This window comes from Haemorhous mexicanus, chromosome 8, assembly GCF_027477595.1.
Source record: "Haemorhous mexicanus isolate bHaeMex1 chromosome 8, bHaeMex1.pri, whole genome shotgun sequence".
Classification (NCBI taxonomy): Eukaryota; Metazoa; Chordata; class Aves; order Passeriformes; family Fringillidae; genus Haemorhous; species Haemorhous mexicanus.
In genome coordinates this window covers 9,152,628-9,173,279 of record NC_082348.1, presented here as the reverse complement: position 1 = coordinate 9,173,279, position 20,652 = coordinate 9,152,628, and the positions used below count along the sequence as shown (strand labels likewise).

Sequence of the window (20,652 nt, the reverse complement as noted above, 5' to 3'; positions counted from 1 at the left end):
GGACGCTTCTGATTGGACATGGCGCCGCGAGGGGCGGGACCAGGGGCTGAGGGGAGGCGGCGGGGGCGCGGGCGGTACGGACCGGAGTCACAGGAGCGGGAGGGGGACAGGCGCCCCCCTCAGGCCCCCCGCTAAACCATGCCCCCAGCGCCACATCCACACGGATTTTGAAGGCTTCCACCACCTCCCCGGGCAGCCCATTCCAATGCTCGACTACTCTTTCTGTGTAGGAATTTTTCCCAATGTTCTTTTTAAACCCTTGAGGCCGTTTCTCATCCTGTCGCTCCTAACCTGGGAGAAGAACCCGCCACCCACCTGACTACAGCCTCCTGTCAGGACGTTGTAGAGAGCAGTAAGGTCCATCCCGAGCCTCCTTTTCTCCAGGGTGAGCCTCCCCTGTTCCCTTCTCTGGACACACTCCAGCCCCTAAATGGCTTTATTGTCGTGCTGGATCCAAAAATAAGCACAGAGCTTAAGATGCTTCATGAGTGCCCTGCACAAGGGACAGTCACTGCCCTGGTCCGGTGGCCACACTACTGCTGATGCAAGCCAGGGTGGCACTGGTCTTCTCGGCCATCTGGGCATGGGCTGGTTCACAGCCAGCCATCTGTCAAACAGCATACCCAGTTCCTTTTGTGACTGGGATTTTATTAATCATACACAACACAGGCTTTCCCCAGCTTCTCAGTCCACAAACACTGCACAATAGAGTATCCTCCAGTTTCTAGTATGGAAATGACTGAAGAAAGTTTTACCACCAGTGATGAAAGTCGACTGGGTTTTTGAGGTGCTTTATCTTGCAGCTCCTGCTGCTTTCCAAGATGTTCAGGTATAAAGAGAGCCACACAGAGAGTGGTGTGTCTTGGCTCTCCAAGCTGCTTGGTGACAACAACAGGAGAAGCCAGTGGAGGCCTGGTGCTTTCAGCTAAATCAAGTTGCTCTGGCTGCTGCAGTGTTACCATGACATAGAAAAATACCCAAAAAGCAGAGAAAGAAGAAAAGCATCCTCACATTTTCACAGGGAACAAAATCTATTGAAGTGGGAGCGGGTAACACACTGCTTTGCTTTAAATGAGAATTTATGCAGGACATTTATTCATCTGAAGTGCTGTACAGGCAGCATTCTGTGAAAAGCAGAAATTTTTTATATTGCAAACATCAGATACTGTAAACCCTTTTCCTCATTGCAGACAATAAGTATATCACAAAAGTTTAAAGACATCATGGGAACTAGTTGCAGTGCAAGTCTTTTTTTGACTAAGGCAGAATAATTTCACCTGGAATTTGTACACACAAGTCATGTCACTTAGACAATACAAAAAAAAACCCATTTCATCTTCGAAGTCTTTATTGCATCACTGTAACCATTCAAATATGAAGAAACACTTTTAAGTGAAGTGTGTTCCTCTTCCAGCTCAGCAATAGAATGTAGCTGTTTGAAACTACTTTTATTAAACTTGTGTATATGGCTTTTGATTGGCAGTTTTAAGGTTAGGATGTGATCACAAGTACTACTTGCAAAGATGCTATTATTCATAGCTTTAGAGAACTTTAAAAATTTTCAAGTTGTTTAAACATATAAAGTAAGTTATGCCTCTGTAGTTGACTCTGCAAATTGGTGATTCTACAGAAGGGTTAATGCTTCAGTATCAAAAAGAAAAAAATTTAAAGTCTCTCTTTCCAGTCTTGAAAACTGAAAAAGCAATTACTTTGTGGAAGCTGGAAGTAACAGGGGGGGACTACAGAGAATTCCCCTAAGAAATGGGTATGAATACAGTAATTTATACCTAAGGAATAACCAAAGTATGCTAGGGAAACAGACAGGTAGGTAAAGGGGCTGAAACAATAAATGCAAAGTGCATGTTCATATTGGCATTCTTTTTCTTCCAGACTTTTAGCACCACAAGGCTGAGTGGATACCTAAGGATGACTGAAAACTCTGCTGGTGGGTGAGGTAATTAGAATCACAGCACTGCTTTGATTGCAAAAGACCTTTCAGATTCCCTCAGCACAGAACATTTTAAATAAACCCTCACAAGAAGGTGCTTTATGGTGACTACTGGAAACAGGAACATGCAGAGGTGCTACCCCACACCTCTTACTGCTGGCCACAGGTAAGGCAGAGCAGCTTCCTCTCCTACCACTCCCCTCTGCCTTGCGTAGGAAGAAGTTAAAGCTGTTCTCACAGCCCTTGCCTACATCTCTGCATAACTGAACTTGAGATGTGAGTACTGAAATAGCATGCTCCAAAATATTTGCTTATGTTAGTCCTTCTGTTGATAATTTGAAGACATATTTCAACACATGGATAGATCAATAAAGAAGAAACCTAGATGTAAAAAGAATTTAAAATTGCTCTGTAAATTATTAACTGTAAAAGGCACTAAAATTTTCTAGACTATTAAGATCATTCTACTATTTGAAAGTAATAAGGTATTGGGGATATGCCTGAATGTCACTAAATATGACAAACATTGTTGGATTAGCCATGTTATCAACCACACTGTCGTACAGGTCAGGAGGATCTGCTTGGCTCCTTGGTGGTGGATCCTTTAGTCCTGGTCTCCCAGCACAGTACCGCCCAGTTAGGACCCGAGCCAAGTACATGTGTTTTTTGCCATTCGCATCTGGAATGGAATAAGTACCCTGAGCAGAATAACTTGCATTGACAGCAAAGTAGGTTCCATCTCCAATGACTGCAGCTGTTAGGAAAAACAACATTTTCAAATACAGTTAGTATTCTTATTCTCCTCAGAATCTCTAAAACTCTTTTTTTTTTAACTCTGTAGAATCTATAAATGTGGTTAAAGTTCGAACACAAAATTCTAGTATTAGTCCTTTGTATCAGAATCAAATATGAACCCACACAGATAACAGGCAAGTATCAACACCCAGGTTTTGACTTCTCTTTTCTATGGAGAATGGAGAAAAGGGCTCCTCCGTTTAACATGGTTTAGCCTGCAATCCATCAAATTGCAATTCTTCAGAGACTTTTGGACTTATGACTATATAATTGTAATTATAGTTTTCTAGTCACACTTCTCAGCAAGTTAGAGGAATCACATGTCTTTGTTCAAGACAGACTTCTTTTTTCTGACATTGGTAAAAAGCTGTTCAGGCCAAACAGGTCCTTCCTATCTGGCTGCCCTGATCTTTGGATACTTTTGCTTGGCTACCCAGCCTGACAGAAGGTAAGTAAGCCTTCCCTATCACTAATCACAGCTGAGATGAAAAGATCGATGTCAATACCCACAAGCAGAGAGAGGACATGGGGATCTAGGGCTCTTGCTTCCTGAGTAAATCCAACTTTCTAACACTCCAAAGAGCAGGAAAGCAAAACTACATCTCCTCTGGCCATCTTTTGAAAAGAAGTGGTGGCTGCCATTCCTACCTGTGCACAACCAGCATGTATTTTGTGTATGCTGGGCTTCATTTATTCAAGAAAATCTCAGAGTTAGTACCTCCACAGGATCCAGACAGAGAAAGGTCTTTTGGATCCAGACCACTCTGAAGTATCAACTAGATCTGAGTTAAGCTGCCCACCTCTCTCAATATTAAATCAGCCTTAGGCATGTACAACTCTGTCTTAAGGAAGAAACCATTAAGAACAAAAATTAAGGATTTCTGAAGTGAGGTTACATGGCCAGCAAAATCAACTAGCACCTCAATTCAGTCCACATTCCACTTCTTTGGAACCTGTCCTTCATCTTTGAGTGCTGCCAAATAATATACATAACATGACTGTACTAGAAGAAGTGGACAGAACAAGCTTTGAACTACTGCAGAATATCTTTGTGTTAAATATTTAAGTTGTCTCTAACAACTATTAAAGGCTAAGAATTAACTAACGGATCATACAGATTTTGGAAGCATAAAAAAAGTACAGATGTGGGATCTTATACTGTCATAGTCTTTGGAGGCAACAGGAGAAGTATTTGCACTTCTACTTGCTAACTGTCTTTGTCTAAAAGGAGAGGAGATACCATCAGTTAGTAGCTGTTACCTCAACTGAGAATGTTGAACAGTGTTCCTTGTTCCTTTCTCTAGGTAAATGATACAAAACAATTCCCAGGAGCTGCCTAGGCTCCATTTCAGTGTAGGGGAACTCTTTTTGATATCCTTTACATGGTAGCATCCAGCAACAAGTGATTCACTGAACAGAAATAATTCCTCTGTCCATATAGATTAATCTCAGGAGTTGTTTATTATTGTGTCCTCAAATTTCATTCAGCTTTCGTGTTGTGCTGACAGCACTATAATGCTGACACCCTGCAGTACTCATGCATGCCTAGGAAATTAACAGATTTGTATAATGACTCACCATTCTTTCCAGCATATCCACGATTAAATCCATAGGAGTTAATCAACCTCAATGAGGATGCAGCTGTCCCATGGAATAGCAACCTCTCAATATTTTGATTTTTGTTCTTTTTACAGATTGATGTTTTTTTTAATTGGTATGTCTGCCAGAGGATGCGATTTTGTATTCTTTCAATCTGCAAAATTACAAAATTAACTATATTTATACTAGGGATAAATAGAGTAGGGATGAATATTTATTGTGGCAGGAAAGCATTAAAATGAAATCAAACTGAAAGAATTACAGCAATTTTCACTATGTCCTGTTAGCATGAGGTTTGGGTAGAGGAACTGAATATGTAGGTGTCCTGAAAAATCACAAACCAAAGCAGCTCATAAGAGATCTTCAAGCTCAGTAATTCTGGGTATACATTTGTCTTGCCTAGTGTACCAGGTACCCAGCAGTCATGGTAGATGTGCACTGTCATTTCTAGAAACAGGCTGGCTGCTGTACCACTGCTAGAAGCAATGATGTAATATGCCTTCTATATATTCTAATCATCTTCACTGATGATTTTCTCACTAAAGGACAGAATGTAGCAATAACATTAGGCTGAGTTTAAGTTTCTCTTCTAGATCTAAGCTTGCAAGTCAAAACTGCTTCTTCTTATGTGTAGCTTAGCAACCCATAAGAAACAACCATATAAAAATCACTTGGTGGGAGGATGGATGTTGCTGGCTCCCTATGCCAACAATGTGAATATAGCTTAAGGGGAAGCAGTGTCTCTGCATCAAAGTATAATCTTAAAAGGCATTTCTGTAACAGCTTTTCATTTTAAACAGAAAAAGACATAATGTCTTAACTTGATTTTTTTCTGTAATATATGAGTATTTTGTTCTCTTTGTGTGTTTTTATGACCATGCTCATTGAAGCTCATGATGGAAGAAAATTTTTTAAATGATTATTCTCACTCCTAATTTGATTGTATTTTCTACTATTTATCTCTTCTCTGGATTCAGAACAACTCCATCTTCTCCCTGGCAATTAAATCTCTGTGCATTGTGTTGCAAACTTCTAAATAAGTAGGATCAAATACTGACACTGGTTAAAACTGACAGCCAAGCCTGAAAGGCTCTGGGATGACACGAGAGAAGCTGTAAATTAGTCCAAAGCTTTATGTCAGTTTGCAAGGACTTTGTATTTTTCTTTGTATTCTGAATGCATTTTCTCATGCCTCCATTTCAATACAGAATTTCCTAATTTGAAATACCATATTAACTACAGAGTACCACATTGATTGAACAAAGTGTCTGCCTGAAAACTGACAGTCACTGATTTTGCACCATTAGATGGCAGAAATAGCAGAATAGCTCTTAGGAAACTTGCTATGATTTATATTCACTCTGTGCAGTGCTGGGGAGACTGACATACAAAAGGTGTATTGGGTTGCAGACACCTTATAAGCAAATATTTAGGAAGTATATTGTTTCTTGCCCAAGCATTGACATCCCCCCTCCCTATCCCATATGGTATCACCTTCTCTATGTTAAAATTAGTACACGTTGTCTTAAACAACTTCTCGACTGTTGTATATTCAGAATGGGACGGCTTGAGCTCCACCACTTTGACCTGTTCATTCTGCATGTCTGTCCAATCCTTAGGGAGCTCTATTGACTGCATATCTGCAAAACAGAGTTTGCATTATTATGACAGACAACTAGCTCAGCTCCATAGGCACATCTTACAAACCACGTGCATAAAGAAGACAAAGAGGACAACACCTTCTGCAATACTTCATCAAACAAATTATCTTGCTCCTCCAAACATCACTGGTTCTCTAATACACTGTAAAGGCTTTACATTTTGTCTAACTATCCCCATACCAATATCAAACTAAAACTTTAAAACCCCAGAAGAATTTAATGTATTCTTCCTACACCACTTCCTTTGTCAGACTTAAAAATGAAATCTATGCTCACCAGTCACATATATGCAGACAATATTACACTTAAAACTGATGTTCTGATTTCACTCATACTTTCCACTGATTATGAAACTCAAAACTTTTGGCTGAGGAAAAAAAAAGAAAAAGGGAAAAAAGCTAAGGAATACCTTACTTCTTTGGGATACCTGAGCTTGCATTTATCCAAATCATCATTCAATAATAACTATTCAAGTTTTTTTATTTAACAAAAGTGTCATTTACCTTCATCCTTTGCCACACGTTGAAGGATTTTAGTTTTTCCTTGGTCATCAGTAGCCCATAGAGCCTTCAGATCCACCTTGTAGTTCTTCTTTTTAATTGTGACATTCAGATATGGTTTTCCAGCCATTCTGGCATGCTCCAGTTGCATATTTGTCAGTTTATCAAAAGCAACAAAGCTATCATTGCTTCCTAGATACCTCCATTCTACCAGGTTATGAAGAAGTTCTGCCTTGAATTGCTCTTCTTCAGTAGACTTAATTTTTTTGACCATTTCCTGAACTTCTAGAGAAACAGAACAGACATCCCTACTAATACCAGAAATTTTAATTTGAGGGGGAGAAAGCTTACTTAAAATCTCAATGTTGACTTGCTTTCCTCTCTGGAGATCTTCCAAAATGGCAAATTGTGTCTCATCAAAATTTTCAATTGCCTCATCTGAAATAATGCTTTCAAACTGTTCCTTTAAAATTAAATCCTTTATCCAGGACTCAGTTGCATCCACCTTTTCTTGGCTTTTTCCACAAATTTGAAATGTGACTATATTAACTTTCTTCTCTAAAATCATGGACATTTTCTTCTCAGAAGATTGTTTTCTGCCCCAAAAAAATGCTGTGGATAAATACATCAATTATTAGTTGTAAATAAAATAACTTTAGTTTTACTTGCCCATGCACACAGAAAACAACTTACATTTAAACATGGATAACCATGATTCTGCTGTGGATGAATCTGAATCTTCTATTTTCTTCATGCTTTCATAAAAGTCTGTGAGCATATTTGTCTGGAAGATCACAATCTTAATTGTCTGTAAATGCTGTACTGATTTTTGTCTTGCAAATTCCACAATAGCATCCAACATTTCATCAGCTACCTTGGCTGAACTCAGTCCTGCTTGACCTAAACAAATATAAAAGGCACATATCAGTGAACAATTTTTGTGCAAGTCTACTGTTACCCATATTAAGTTTGTCTGTTTCTGAACTGCCCCCATCACACACTGCTTTCCCTAGAAAACACAAACCTGTTCCAATAGCTGGGAAGGCAACAGATTTGTACATCCTTTGTTCACATTCATGAAGCACTTTGGAGACCTCACTCTTCACCTGGGAGTGGTTCTGGGAAATCAAATGGATGATTTTACTGCACAACAGGTTCCCACCCTGTGTAGTAATAAAGCCATTTTGATGCTGCCCAGCTGGAAGAGAGAAGATAAAGAAGGAGACATAACATTTACAAAGTGGCAATCTCTTTTGGTAGTATTTTCTGTTATATTGGTACTACAAGAGAAGTGGGAAAAGTGGAAAGAAATCCACTGTGATCTATTTTCTTGTGGGTTTACTTGATTCTGGTTTTCTTTTTAAATAATCTGCAGAATTTCTTTGAGAAATTAATTCAAGTAAATGTGTGTTTTCCAATTTCCTGAGACCTGTGCTACAAAGTATTTTCCTATTAACTACAATATAAGAATTTATGATGACTTTGAATATATCTCACTTCTATTTAAAAGCATACCAAATTAATTTATATGTGAAAACCTTTCTTATGCCACTTATTCCTTAAAAGCCTGAATTTTTATACTGCAGCAGAGCTGAGTGGTTAAAACAATATCATTAAGATTATGACCAACTGATATAAGAAAGGTATGGAATTTTTAAAAAGAAGTTTGTGATTTCTCAGAGCACTCATATTTGCTTACAAAATTGAGTCATATTGTGAGGATGAATGGACAGATGAGCACAGAGCTCCAGACCACCTCACAGATCACAAAGGTAAGGACTGTAAGATGCTCTGCAAGCACTGAGATCAGACTGATAAATTTACTTTGACAAAAAGCTTTATCTGCCTGGTGATTTTCTTACAACTCTCAGGATTTTTTGAAGAATATTTTGTACATGAAGGTAAAAAGTAATTTGGATCATTGTAATGGGGTTTTAGGTTCCTGCCAACATTATCATTTCTTTGTTTTGTCCATTCCAACAAAAAAGTAAAAAAAAGTAAAACTGCACTGGCACTAGGAGATTTATTTTAAGTTGAGGGTAAGGAGTATTTCATAGTAGTATGTTGATAAGGCCTTGCTCTGTGGTGGAGTTTCCTTGGGAAATGAGTAGGGTGTAGCTCTGCATGGGAATGCAGACATGAGCATATTTACCAAACAAGCTGGAGCCAAGGCTTTTATCTTGTCCCCTACAGAGTAGTTTGGAAATCAGAAATACATAAAAATAGCTCTTTGAAATGAAAGAACAAGAAAATAAGAATCAGTGTAATAGTTACAAGAACAGAGACATTTGCCTGATTTGAAGTAAATTATATATGTGTGTTTGTACAAATGTTCCTGCAGAGCCAAAGGCTGGGAAAAAAATTCAGGAAACTCCATCTTGAAAATCAGTTTCCAGACTCAAAGCAGGCACATTTAGGTTATGCACCTAAAATGTCCCTTTCTGTGCTTGTAGAGACCAACCACAATGAGCTCGAATTTTACTGCTTTACTGGTGTGGCAGAATGCAGACCATGGAAGAATTTATGATCAGTGTTGTCCTGATTTCAGCTGGGATAGAGTTAGTTTTCCTCTTAGTAGCCAGTTCAGGGCTGTGTTTTGGATCCAGTATGAGAATAAAGTGTGTAACACACAGATGTTTTAGTTGTTGCTAAACAACTACAAAAAGAAAAATTCTCAAGGTATATACCAAAACAAGAAGGGGACTTTTCAAAGTTCCTAAGAGTGAAAGCTGCATTATTCAGAAAAAATAATTATGTCAGTGTAAAGAATTATAAAGTAACTTTAAGTTTTCAGAGAGAATGAAAAAAAAAAATTATCAAAACAATAGTAGGCTTTAACATACCATATTGAGCACATTCGTATGCTACCTTGGAACCAGCAGCATCCATAATTGCTTTGAAGACCCCTTAAATCACACAAGAAAAGCACACACATTCATTAAGTCTCCACAACTATCTCTACTCAAAACTCTACCCAACTTCTGTACCCTTTACATACCCTAAATTGCTTTATGGCAAGATAACAAAGTTCAAAACTGTGACAGTTTCCCTAAGTACTGTTCATGACACACAGCTTTGGCTGCAGAGAGAATGTTTCCTTCACTGCTGGTTAGAAGTCATTAAGAATGACTCCTATTTCATTGTTTCACTCACCAAACCCATATGTCCCTCACCAAACTCTCCAACGGCTTTGAACTGGTATCATTTGGTATCTTGCAATCTTACAAATCACTATGTGAAAACTCTCTGCTTCTTATAGGGCAATTTACTCAATCAGAGCTTTGTCTTCCAGTGAAACATTTTAAGATAAGAGCATTTTTTTAGAATTATAGTTAATCTAAAAATTCCATTTAAATACTTATGATTTTAAGCAAGAAAAACATGGTCGGATGCCTTCTGTTTGAAAATGAAATCAAATATTCAGGACAGGTAAAAAACCTGTTTAAGATCTATTTCCTGATCATAACTCTTTATGAAAATAACTCATCTGAAAAATGCTTCATATAAGTTTCCCTTTTGTGGGCAATTCTTTCCTGTACCCCCTTCTAAAAACTAGCCCAGATTTATTGCTAAGGAACTACATATTCAATATAATACCTGCTTTGGCATCAAATGATGAATTTGCTATGTTTACAATAACCTCTGTATCTTCCTTGGTAATATCTCCACTAATTACTTGCAGTGTGATGGAACCAATCTTCATTTCATGAACTCCCAATAGTTCAGCAGAAACGGGCCTAATGAAACCTGCAAGGCAAAGAAAAAGACATTAAATCACTTCTCCTTTAGTTTGGAGTATTATTCTCTTCCACTGATTGAAAGTCCTTATCCTTTTAAGGAATAGATCAGTTTGATGGATGTAGAATGTCTGTTTTTCTCTTTACTCCATTTCTGAAAGCTGAGAGCTACAGTATTCTTCCTGTTTGTGCTATGAAAGTGAAACCATTTCTATTCCTGTAAATTTATGCAATATGAATTCAGAAAATGGCTTCAGGGTTTATCTGATCTGACCAGCTCTGTAACAGAGTTTCCTGAATTTATTCTTACAAGAAATGGAGCATCCAGTTTAAGTGTTGCCAGTCATGGAGATCAGATCACATCCCTTTTGTAAGTTATTTCATATTTACCTTCATGGATACAAAACTATTCCTTTCTTGTAGTCTGTAACTTTATCTAACCTAACTCAAATTTTATCTGCCCACTCTTAACTTCATCTCTTTGATACTCAGCAACTGAGGAGAAAGGGCTTTATACCCTTACAAATAACACTCTGCCCTTGATGAAGTGCATCCATGTTTTGGCTATTGTGTCCCTCTATTGTCAATTAATAAATGGAAGGAAATTATCCACTCTGAATATATAAATATATATATATATGTAGGAGATTAAAGCTACAGAAATACATGTTACTTATGGCTTGTTTGGCCAAGTAATTGCAAGTTCTTATATCCTTTAAGCAGGACAAACTACTGTGTTTCCTCTATCAGAACACCCTTTTTGTTTTGATGAGACTCGCCTCACTAAGAGTTCAGCATGCCCTCAACAAAAGAAATTCTTCCCTAAGAATTTTACAAATTACATTAAGAATGCAAGTTCATTAGGAGGGAAAAAAATGCCCTGTGCCTTGATGATATTTTTTTTGTTTCCTGATACACATAAAACCACTTAACAGCATTTACATTCTGTCCCACCCCTACACAACTTACTTGGCTGTGCTGCTGCAGCATTGCAACTTCCACCTGCCCTACGTGCTAGTTCAGTGGTAAAAGCCTAAGAAGAGAAAAAAAGGATCCAAGATAGTATTTCACAGTGTGTACACTGAATGTTTCTCTAATTAACATTAACAGTCTTGTAGCTTTTGCTGAGACACCTCAAACATTTAATAGTCATATTTAAGTGTTAAAAACAGCAGAAGACCCAGTGTGGATAGTGTGATAAGAGATAGCTCTGCATTGCTAGAACTCCTCTGGCAAAAGATGAGGGAGCATCTACAGGCTTTTACAGCACCAACAGCAAGACCAATTTTGTCTACAGCTTCTGCTTGCTGAGAGTTTGTATTTCAGAGACACTGGAAAGATATCCCATTCTCACTGGCCCACAGCAGTAAGAAAGTGCCAAATTATTCCCTTAGAAAGCAGTAAAAGTAAAACAGATTATTAAAGTGCAACTAGAGTAGCATGTTACCAAGACAGATTTGTCCTGAGAAGAGCTACCTGAATGTTATCAATATCTTGTGGATTCAAGAGAAAATGGACTTCCTGGAGATTCTTCAGCGTGTGACTACTACTGAACCTGAATACCACATCAAACATTAACTTAGAAACAATGATTTTAGGAAATCCAAATCCTCCAGTCCCAATAGCTGGGAAAGTGATTGATTTCAGTCCAAATTCTTCGGTTTTCTTCAAGCAGAAATTGATTGCATCTTCTAGGTTCTGTAAAACACAACAAAGGTATTTTTTTTGTAAAGGCATAATTTATTATTAGTTCCAAAGAAACTGGTATGATAAGCAGATCTGAGTGCATCAAGACATCTTTAAGGTCACTCCAACGGAAGAGAATGCAGCCAATTCATCTAAATTAACTATATTTAAACCTGAAATTTCAGGACAGATCCCAAATATATACGTAGCTGGGGCGGATTGGGGGTTAATAATTAAAATATACCTTCTCTGTCTGTCCTCCAGCCCACTGGGGTAGTATGGCATGAAAGATGGACTTGCAGGCCATAGCGCATCCACTGGTGCAGACCACACTCCCAGGACCAGCAACCTGACTTTGTTTCTTGGTGTCAAACTCAACTTTGAGAGCTGGCCCAGCTCTTTCCAGCACGGCTTTGCAAAGAGGGCCCTCGCCAAACAGCAGATCTGTGCCAACGCTGTTGACAACAACATCCGTCTGTAACAAGATCACAAAGAAAACAGCTATAGCTAGAATTCAAATGAAAATGTGCACCAAGATTAGAAGCCCTACCAATGCAACACACAGCAAAAGAAACAATAGCAGCCCAGACAGGTGCTATTTCCCCTAATACCCAACCAAGACAATTACATTTACAAAGTACTTTAGTATTTCTCCTTTAAGAAAAATAAAAGCCAAATCTTTTACATGTTGGCCTTAGATCTAGAAAACAAACAAGATCTAGCTGGGAATTGAAACATCCTGAAATTCACAGCTGCCCTCTAGAAATGGCTGCAGTCACACATCTCAACCTACATTCAAGTTTTGCAAGTTTGCATCCTTGTTTAGCTAGCACACAGCTGTTCTTTCCTTATGTAGCAAGTACTTGTAAAACCTACTGTCTGTCCTTTTTAATTTAAATTGAAAGATTTTACTATCAAGTTAGAAAGGTAAAGACTTACCACAGCTTCCTGAATATTCTTCTTCTCCACTCGGATGCAAAGTCCTTCATTTGTTGTAACCATCTTCAGATCCCCTTTTTTATTCTCCTTCTGGCTTTTGTTCAGAATCAGCCATTTTGGGGAGAATGATTTAGCTGAAAATACTTTTTTTACTGTCTCACTCAGAACCCGAACGATTTCTTCTGAATTACTCACAAGATGGATCTCCTTCAAGTTTCTGTCCTCCATGAGTTCTTCCAAGGTCTCCCTGATGGAGGACACAATTGAATCCACACAGATCTGCAGTGGAAAGCCATAAATCCCTCCACTTATAGCAGGCAGAGCTATGGAATGATGATTGTATATATCAGCTAGTTGCAGACATTTTTTCACTGTCTTGCTCAACAGCCATATGCACTTTTGTGATTCCTTCACATTCCACCTGGGCCCGACAGCATGGATGACGTTCTTGCAAGGCAGTTTCCCGGCGCGTGTGATCACTGCGTTACCAGGCTCCAGATTCCCCAGCTTCCTCACCAGCTCATTGCACTCCTCCTGCAGTGCTGGCCCAGCTGCTCTTGACAGTGCCTCAGCCAGGCCACCAATGTGGTTTAGTTGTTCATTAGATGCATTCACCACAACATCAACAGGGTAGTCACACAAGTCACCTTTATACACTCCTACCATAATTCCACCTGGTAGGTTTTTTTCATAGTAGATTTTTCTTTTCACTTTATCACCAGCTTTTCCACCCTTCCGTTCTTCTTCTTCTTCCTTAATCCTAATGAAACAGCTATATTTCTGCTTCGCTTCTAAAACACATAAATCTTTCCTCTCAGTGAAGAACTCCTTTGCCCCTGGTTTATCAATTGGCACATTTTTTGAGTAAAGGGACGAGACAGTTTTTTCAAACATGATGAATGCTTCTGGCACTTCTGCTCTGGGTCCCCTCAGAGAAATACATGGTGTCTTGATGTCAAAACGTACTGTCACACCTTTCCTCTTTAATTCTGCACAAACACCAGACTTCTCATTCTCTACAAACTGCACTATCACCTCTGATTTAACTGGGATTACTTTTTCGATGATTGTGTTTCTATCTACAAAAGCATTAAGTCTTCGATGAACCTCTGTTACAGCCTTAGAAAAGCCAGCAAGAATCATTTTATTTTCTCTTCCAACAGACTCCCAAGTGATGACAATTTCCTGGGAAGAATTATATGTCTTGAGCAAGGAGAGAAGAAGATTGTTCCACTGATCCTTTTTAATAACTTCATCATCCTCCACAATGATGCACTTGTATTCTAAACCTGTTTTTATTTGCTTTTCTGCTTCTAGAAGATCTTTGTGAGCATCTCCGTATAGCAACACAGTATCACCTTGAAGTTCATAAAGAGCATTAATTTTTTCCCTAATGAATAACATATCTGATGTTTTTTTATTATCTACACTCTGTAGATAGAAGAAAACATGGGGATCAACGATAACCGATGTACATGGCATACTCAATACCTTTTCCAGTAACTCAGCTTTGATTTTATATACTTCTGCAGGTAATCCACACAACTGAACAGTCTTTTTTTTGTCATCATAAAAGAGCCTTAGGCATGGATATTCCTTCTGAATATTCTCTTCTAACCCAGCATTGTGCAGCACAGCATACTTCCCTGGGATCACTGACACAGAAATTTCTATGCTCTGTTTTTCCCTTTCACTTTGCTTCATGCATTCCCTCACTTCTTTCTCTGCACTGTCCACTGCTGCTCTGCTGCCTGCAATGGCCACCATCTCCTCAGAAACATCAGTTATCATCAGAGCAACATCTTTTGACAATCTTTTTTTCACATCTTCCCAACCTGATGAATTGACTTTACATTTTATAGCTATGTAACGTGCCATGATACGGGAGAACTCAGTGGAAGCATCTTGCTGCCATGTCTTGAGCAACTTAATCATTGGCTTTTTCTGGTTGCAGAGAGATGGTGATGGGCACAACATAACTTCTGGGTTTGCACAGTCTGCCTGGGGCCATTTGAGCTCAGAATAGCAAACTGCCATTTCCTGGTTTATGTCCTGGGTCAGATTGGCATGCCTTTGTAAAAACTGCCATACATACGGGTCCAGTGGCACCCCAATGGGGTCTGGCATCTTGAAAGCTGGTCTTTCTGCTCCATAGAGAGCTGTTCCCAGGGAGTGGTAATATGGATGTACAGAAATCAGTGTCTGTTCCAGTAAATGTTTCTTCTCCAAGACCGTGGTTACATCTGAAAGTCAGTGCACATACGTACAAACAAACATATACCATTAACTTCAAATCAGGAAAATTGGGAAATTCTCTGTTCTCAGAACTATTACACTGATTTTCCTTTTCTTTCATTTCAAAGAGCTGTTTTTTTCTGTCTTTTTGATTTCCAAACTGCTCTGCAGGGGACAAGATAAAAGCCTTGGCTCCAACTTGTTTGGTAAATATGTTCATGCCTGCACTCCCATGCAGAGCTACACCCTACTCATTTCCCAAGGAAACTCCACCACAGAGCAAGGCCTTATCAACATACTACTATGAAATACTCCTTACCCTCAACTTAAAATAAATCTCCTAGTGCCAGTGCAGTTTTACTTTTTTTTACTTTTTTGTTGGAATGGACAAAACAAAGAAATGATAATGTTGGCAGGAGCTTAAAACTCCATTACAATGATCCAAATTACTTTTTACCTTCATGTACAAAATATTCTTCAAAAAATCCTGAGAGTTGTAAGAAAATCACCAGGCAGATAAAGCTTTTTGTCAAAGTAAATTTACTAAGCCAGGAGCCTCTTAACAGATATTTACCAGAAGTTGCACTGGCACAAATACCAGACAGTGATTCAAGGAAGACAAGAAACAGTAACAAGATTTTTCTTTAGCTCTGTTCTTCCCTGATAATGAAGATATTTGACTTATTTAGCTTGAAATGAGGATATTTGACCTTATTTAGTATCTGAAAGTCAACTGTGCCACTGACACTAAGTCATTGACAGATTCTGCTCTGTCCCTCTACCTGTAAGTACCATTAATTTTATATTGCATATAAAAACCTCTGCAAATGGAGAAAGAACACCAGTGAGAAAAACCCATGGACAAGGCAGATATTAAAATAAATCTCTGGTAACAAAAACCATACCAAACAAACAAAACCCCCCCCTCCCCCCAAAGATACTGAAGTCCTAGACATACAGCAGTATTTCTACATCCAGAGCACTTCCTAGGAACAGGACAGGGTACACTGACTTCAGCAACAGAAAGCCAGGCTTCTCCTAATGCCCATATTTTCAGTAACTTTCTGGCAGGTTATCTGCCTGTGAGTACCTTGGTCAGGCAAAGGACAGAGTTACCTTTGTGGTCACAGAATGTAATGATGGCTGAGTTCTCCTCGGGGAAGAGCTGCACATCTGATACGGGCCCGCCTCCGTTCCGTGCGCTCTCAAAGTACACTGTGAGGTAGTCTGAGGAAATGCTCTGTGGTAGGTTTTCAGCCTTGATGCTCTGTGTTGATTCAAGAAGCCGGGCAGTCATGTTGAATTCTCTGACTCTCTTGTGCTGTGAGCATTTCTTGACAAATTCCTTAGTATCTGTAAACAGAGGAGCAGTATGAACTGACCATGTTTTCCGGTATCATTATCAGCCCTGGCTATCACTTCAGGCAGAGAAATGAGTAAAGTCTACTCCCTGTATTTGGAACAAAATTGTCCTATTGCCAAATAACTGTGTTGTAAAAAAAACAGGAAAAGCACACAACCATGTTACTCTCTGCTATTCACTATCACTACGTCTCTTTTCCCATCTCATAAGTTTACTATCTTCTCTAAAGGAGACTTTATATAATCCCCACACTCAGTGCACTTTCAATTCTTCTCCATCAAATGCAAAATAAGATAGAAACAACAAAACACTCAAATCCAATTTCAATAATAAAGATGCCACCATTTTCTTTTTTCAGTGTAACATTTGGATCACAGGCACTTTTGTGGGGCTGCATACAAGACATTTTTCTTGAGAGACTGCAATCCAGGTGCTTTTTTAAAACAGTCTGGATCTCTAGTGGGAGAGGAATCAAGCTCTGAAAGCTATTACTCATGCCTATACATGGAAATTAATAATGGTGTCATCCTGTCTTACCAATATTTTTTAAAAAGGTTGCTACAGCAACATTTATTTCAGGTATCAGTTCAACAGTAAAGTCAGCATCTACAGTCAGGCCACTGATGTTCTCCAACAGCATCTGTAAGCACTTTGGACTGCATCTCTCTATGTTCTCAAATACCACCGAAGGTGAGGCCTCTGCAGAGTCAACCTCCTCCTGGAGTTCACTGTTTGGAATTAAACTCTCAGCTTTCTTCAAGGCTTCTGTACCATCTGCAGCAGAAAGATAAGCCACATAAAATGTTGGTACACAATTCCTGGAATGAACAGATTCTTCTTACCCTTTCTCTCTTTTCCTTTCCCAAGAAAAGAGATTGTCAACCAAACAAATACTGCAGGGTACCACTGAACATTTTGAGATCCAAAACAGCCCAGATGCAATATTCTGCAGGGCTGCAGGCAGCTTTTTTGGTGGCACAAAACCAGACCTGAGTAAACATGTCCAATGTCACTGATATGTCTCTGGTCAGAGACTAAACAAAACTAAAATCCATTGAGATAATACACCACAGCTGCTCAGATGTCAGTAAGGGTTGGGAGAGACCTTGCAGCCTCTGCATCTGTTTCTGAGCCCCATGCAGGCAAAACAAGCCTGAACACAGCTCAGGACATCCACAGGCACCACAGGCCACAAGTAGCTTTGTGTGACTTGTGTAAAGCCTCCTGAAGACCACTGTGCCCTGCCATCAGTGCAGCATGACAGTGCTGGAGCAGCATCAGTGCAGCATGACAGTGTGCAAAAAGGGCTGACAGGGATGCAACAACATTTTGCAAATAGAAAATATATCAGAGGTGCCCGCTGAGTATCCCAGAAGTCCAGGATCTGCCAGAGGCAAGCACGTCACCAGCTTTGCAGACAGATGACGGCAGAGGTGTGAGAGAACCTCCAAACTGGAATGACTAACAGGCTGGCTCTGCCTGCTCACTGAGGTACAAAAACTACTAATAACAAACCCATAACATCTCCAAAAGACAGCTGCCTTTGAAGGCCTACCACCACCACCAAGAAGAAAACTAAAGAAATAAGAAGCAACAGTTCTTCAGATGCTAGTTACTAATTTCTAGACTGCTGAAGGAGTTATCTCCTCTGCTCTGTCCAATGAAGAAAATACCGAAAAGCCAAAACTGAAAGCCAGGGTGATCCAATAAAGCAACTGAGAGCAGGATCTGAATATTTCCAGGTTCCTCTCTAGTATAACTACAAAATAGATGACAACTTGCAGAACTGGAATCCATGTATGGAGAAAAGCACCAACATTTTGGTTTTATGAAGAATCAGCACATAAAATGATGGATAACATTTTACCTTTTGTTTGAAGGCTGCTCATTGCATCCAAAGCCTAAAATAAAATGAAAGCCAAATATCAGTGACAGATTAAACACTCTCACCACGATTTCAAAGCTCTGGTTAATTTTTATTCACCTTTGTGGGAACTGATTTTTCTTCAAATGTTTCCTCTTTAGTAGCTTGTGCTGTTTCAGGCTCTGTAACAATCAACTTCAATTTTCCTTCTCCTTCCAAATGCAACTGATGAGACGGTCTCTCAAGAACTCGTTGCTTGACTAAATAAAACCAAAAAAGCCCTGTGAAAATCTGAACGGAAACAAAGCTTTACATTGCATGTCACTTTCGCAGTTTCAGAATGGTATTCTGCAATTTACTGTTTCCACTGAAGGGAGCCAGACCTCGCCGCTAGCTTACGACCCTTCTCCCGCCCCGCGCCGTGGCAGGATGAAGAGAAGAACTGAAGGCACAAAAACGTTAAGCATTAGAGGACGAGCTGAGAACAATAAACTACAAACAAACAGCAACGAAGCAAGAAAAAGAGCAGGAACGACATCAATACTGTTAACAGAGTGTACACGACTGGTGAACGATTCACGGGCCGCTCCTCACTCGACCCCGCACTCGGCAAAACCCGGAAAAAATCCCTCCCTTCCCTTTCCGTGCCCGCACCGCACGGCCAGGGGGGATCGAATTCCCCCCTGGGCTGGCTGTGCCCCTCCCGGCTCCTGGAAAAGTTAACCTCGCCTTGGCCGGAACAAGGATATTCAGATTTACCGTCCCGCGAAATGAAAGAACTTTAAATTCATAACGCTGACGCAGGGTGCACACTGCTTTCTTCCTTAAAAAAAAAAGAACAGCAGAGGACATTACTCCCGCGAAAAACTGCCCGAGATGCAAAACTCGGCTCTATCACGGGTTTCATGGTGGTACCCTGAGAGTTCCGGTACCGGCCCCCCGACCTTGAAAATCCTCTTCCAGACAGTGCCGAAATGGCTTGGGGCTGCATGTCCTGAACTTACCAGTAGGGAGAACCAGCAACTGGGAAGCATGTTAAGGCAAGAAAAGGAAAATTTGTAGATATGTATCTGTGTGTTTCTGACATACATGCATGTCTAGGTATACATTTAACTCAACTGCAGCTAAATCCTTTCCAGCTTGCTCCAAGTTTATAAAAATATGTGCATGTTACAGATGTCATCTTTTTAATATATATCTGTAACTAATCCAACTGTTAGGTTAATACAAGATTTATTATTCCAAGTGCAGTTTAGAAAATACTAGCGCACATCAAGATGAGTATGCATGTATATATTCCTCCTAGGATATATTTATTCACTTACAGCCTTTATGCCAAACACAATTCCGAGGCTAGTACTAAGCACCAAATCTAAGCATATATATATAAGTAGATATCACATTCTGAGTTAGAAGGGACCCACAAAAAATGACTCCAACTTTTGGCCCTGCACAGGACATCCGCAAGAATCACACCAAGTTTACATACTGTCTATTCTATATTGGACAGGAGGGGGTGTATGCGACATGTTATAGACTACCGATACTGCACATCACGCACCAGACGGGATATATTATTACATGCAACAATCTTTTAACATGCAGAAAGTTTAGACTTGTGATTTACGACCCCAACACCCCCTCAGGGAGTCCACACGCTAATCCCGGCCCCTGCCCTCGCCGGGACCCCTCTCCTCCCCACCCCGCCCCGGCCCGGCCGCTCACCCTCGGGACGGGCGAAGCAGACAAGGACGTGCCCGGCCTCGGTCCGCAGCTCGCACTCGCCGCCGCCCGAGCGCTTCTGGCTCTGGAAGTAGCAGAGCAGCTTCTTCCTGAGCGAGGGCGGCGGCTCGGCGGGGCCCCAGTCCCCTCGCACCAGCAGCGGGAAGGAGCACGGCCGCTGCTCCTCCATGGCGGCCCGGCGGCTCCTCTCCCGTCGCGTTTTCGCTTTCGATTCCCCGCGCTCCAGGGCGCGGCTTTTCCCGGCAATCACGAGCCTTTCGTGTCTCCTCTGCCGCCTCTCGCGGTAGCCTTACCCGAGGCCGCCTCCTCTGCCCCCCAGACGCAGCTTCACACCTGCACCCTTAACCCTCCTCTTCCCCCTGGAACATCCAAGCACCCCCTCGCCTTATCAAATGCCCTGCTTGCCCCTCTGCCGGGGGCTGGCAGCGCTCTCGCTGCTGTCCCAGGAGAAGTTCTTCCACCCGCTCTGCAAGAGGCCAATCCACACACAGAGTCGAGGCGTTTGATTAATCTATAGCTCTGCACAGAGAGGGAGGCTGGCTGGCAAATCCACAAAACCAGCATGGTGACTGCCAAAACTTT

The 20,652-nt window shown here is 40.4% G+C and overlaps 1 protein-coding gene across 1 annotated transcript; it reads right to left on the bottom strand.

Moving 5' to 3' along the window:
* Nucleotides 1-627: 627 nt before the first annotated feature.
* On the bottom strand, nucleotides 628-20,288 carry LOC132330398 (protein mono-ADP-ribosyltransferase PARP14-like). Its single transcript, XM_059852637.1, has 17 exons — nucleotides 20,053-20,288; nucleotides 18,448-18,587; nucleotides 18,331-18,364; nucleotides 17,001-17,237; nucleotides 16,217-16,453; nucleotides 12,866-15,108; nucleotides 12,171-12,401; nucleotides 11,717-11,938; nucleotides 11,210-11,273; nucleotides 10,101-10,250; nucleotides 9,347-9,409; nucleotides 7,528-7,701; nucleotides 7,197-7,403; nucleotides 6,507-7,115; nucleotides 5,837-5,982; nucleotides 4,322-4,496; nucleotides 628-2,702 (listed from the first exon to the last, which is right to left on the bottom strand). The coding sequence occupies exons 1-17, from the start codon at nucleotides 20,237-20,239 to the stop codon at nucleotides 2,416-2,418; spliced, it is 5,406 nt and encodes a 1,801-aa protein (XP_059708620.1). The 5' UTR covers nucleotides 20,240-20,288; the 3' UTR covers nucleotides 628-2,415.
* Between the last annotated feature and the right edge of the window lie 364 nt (nucleotides 20,289-20,652).

Excerpts from the sequence above, each read along its gene's own strand:
- LOC132330398 (XM_059852637.1), bottom strand. The coding sequence starts at position 20,239 with ATGGAGGAGCAGCGGCCGTGCTCCTTCCCGCTGCTGGTGCGAGGGGAC. Across the intron at positions 10,251-11,209 it reads TGCTGCAGCAGCACAGCCAA|GTTTCATTAGGCCCGTTTCT; the intron begins GTAAGTTGTGTA and ends TTTGCCTTGCAG. Across the intron at positions 9,410-10,100 it reads ATCATTTGATGCCAAAGCAG|GGGTCTTCAAAGCAATTATG; the intron begins GTATTATATTGA and ends GTGTGATTTAAG.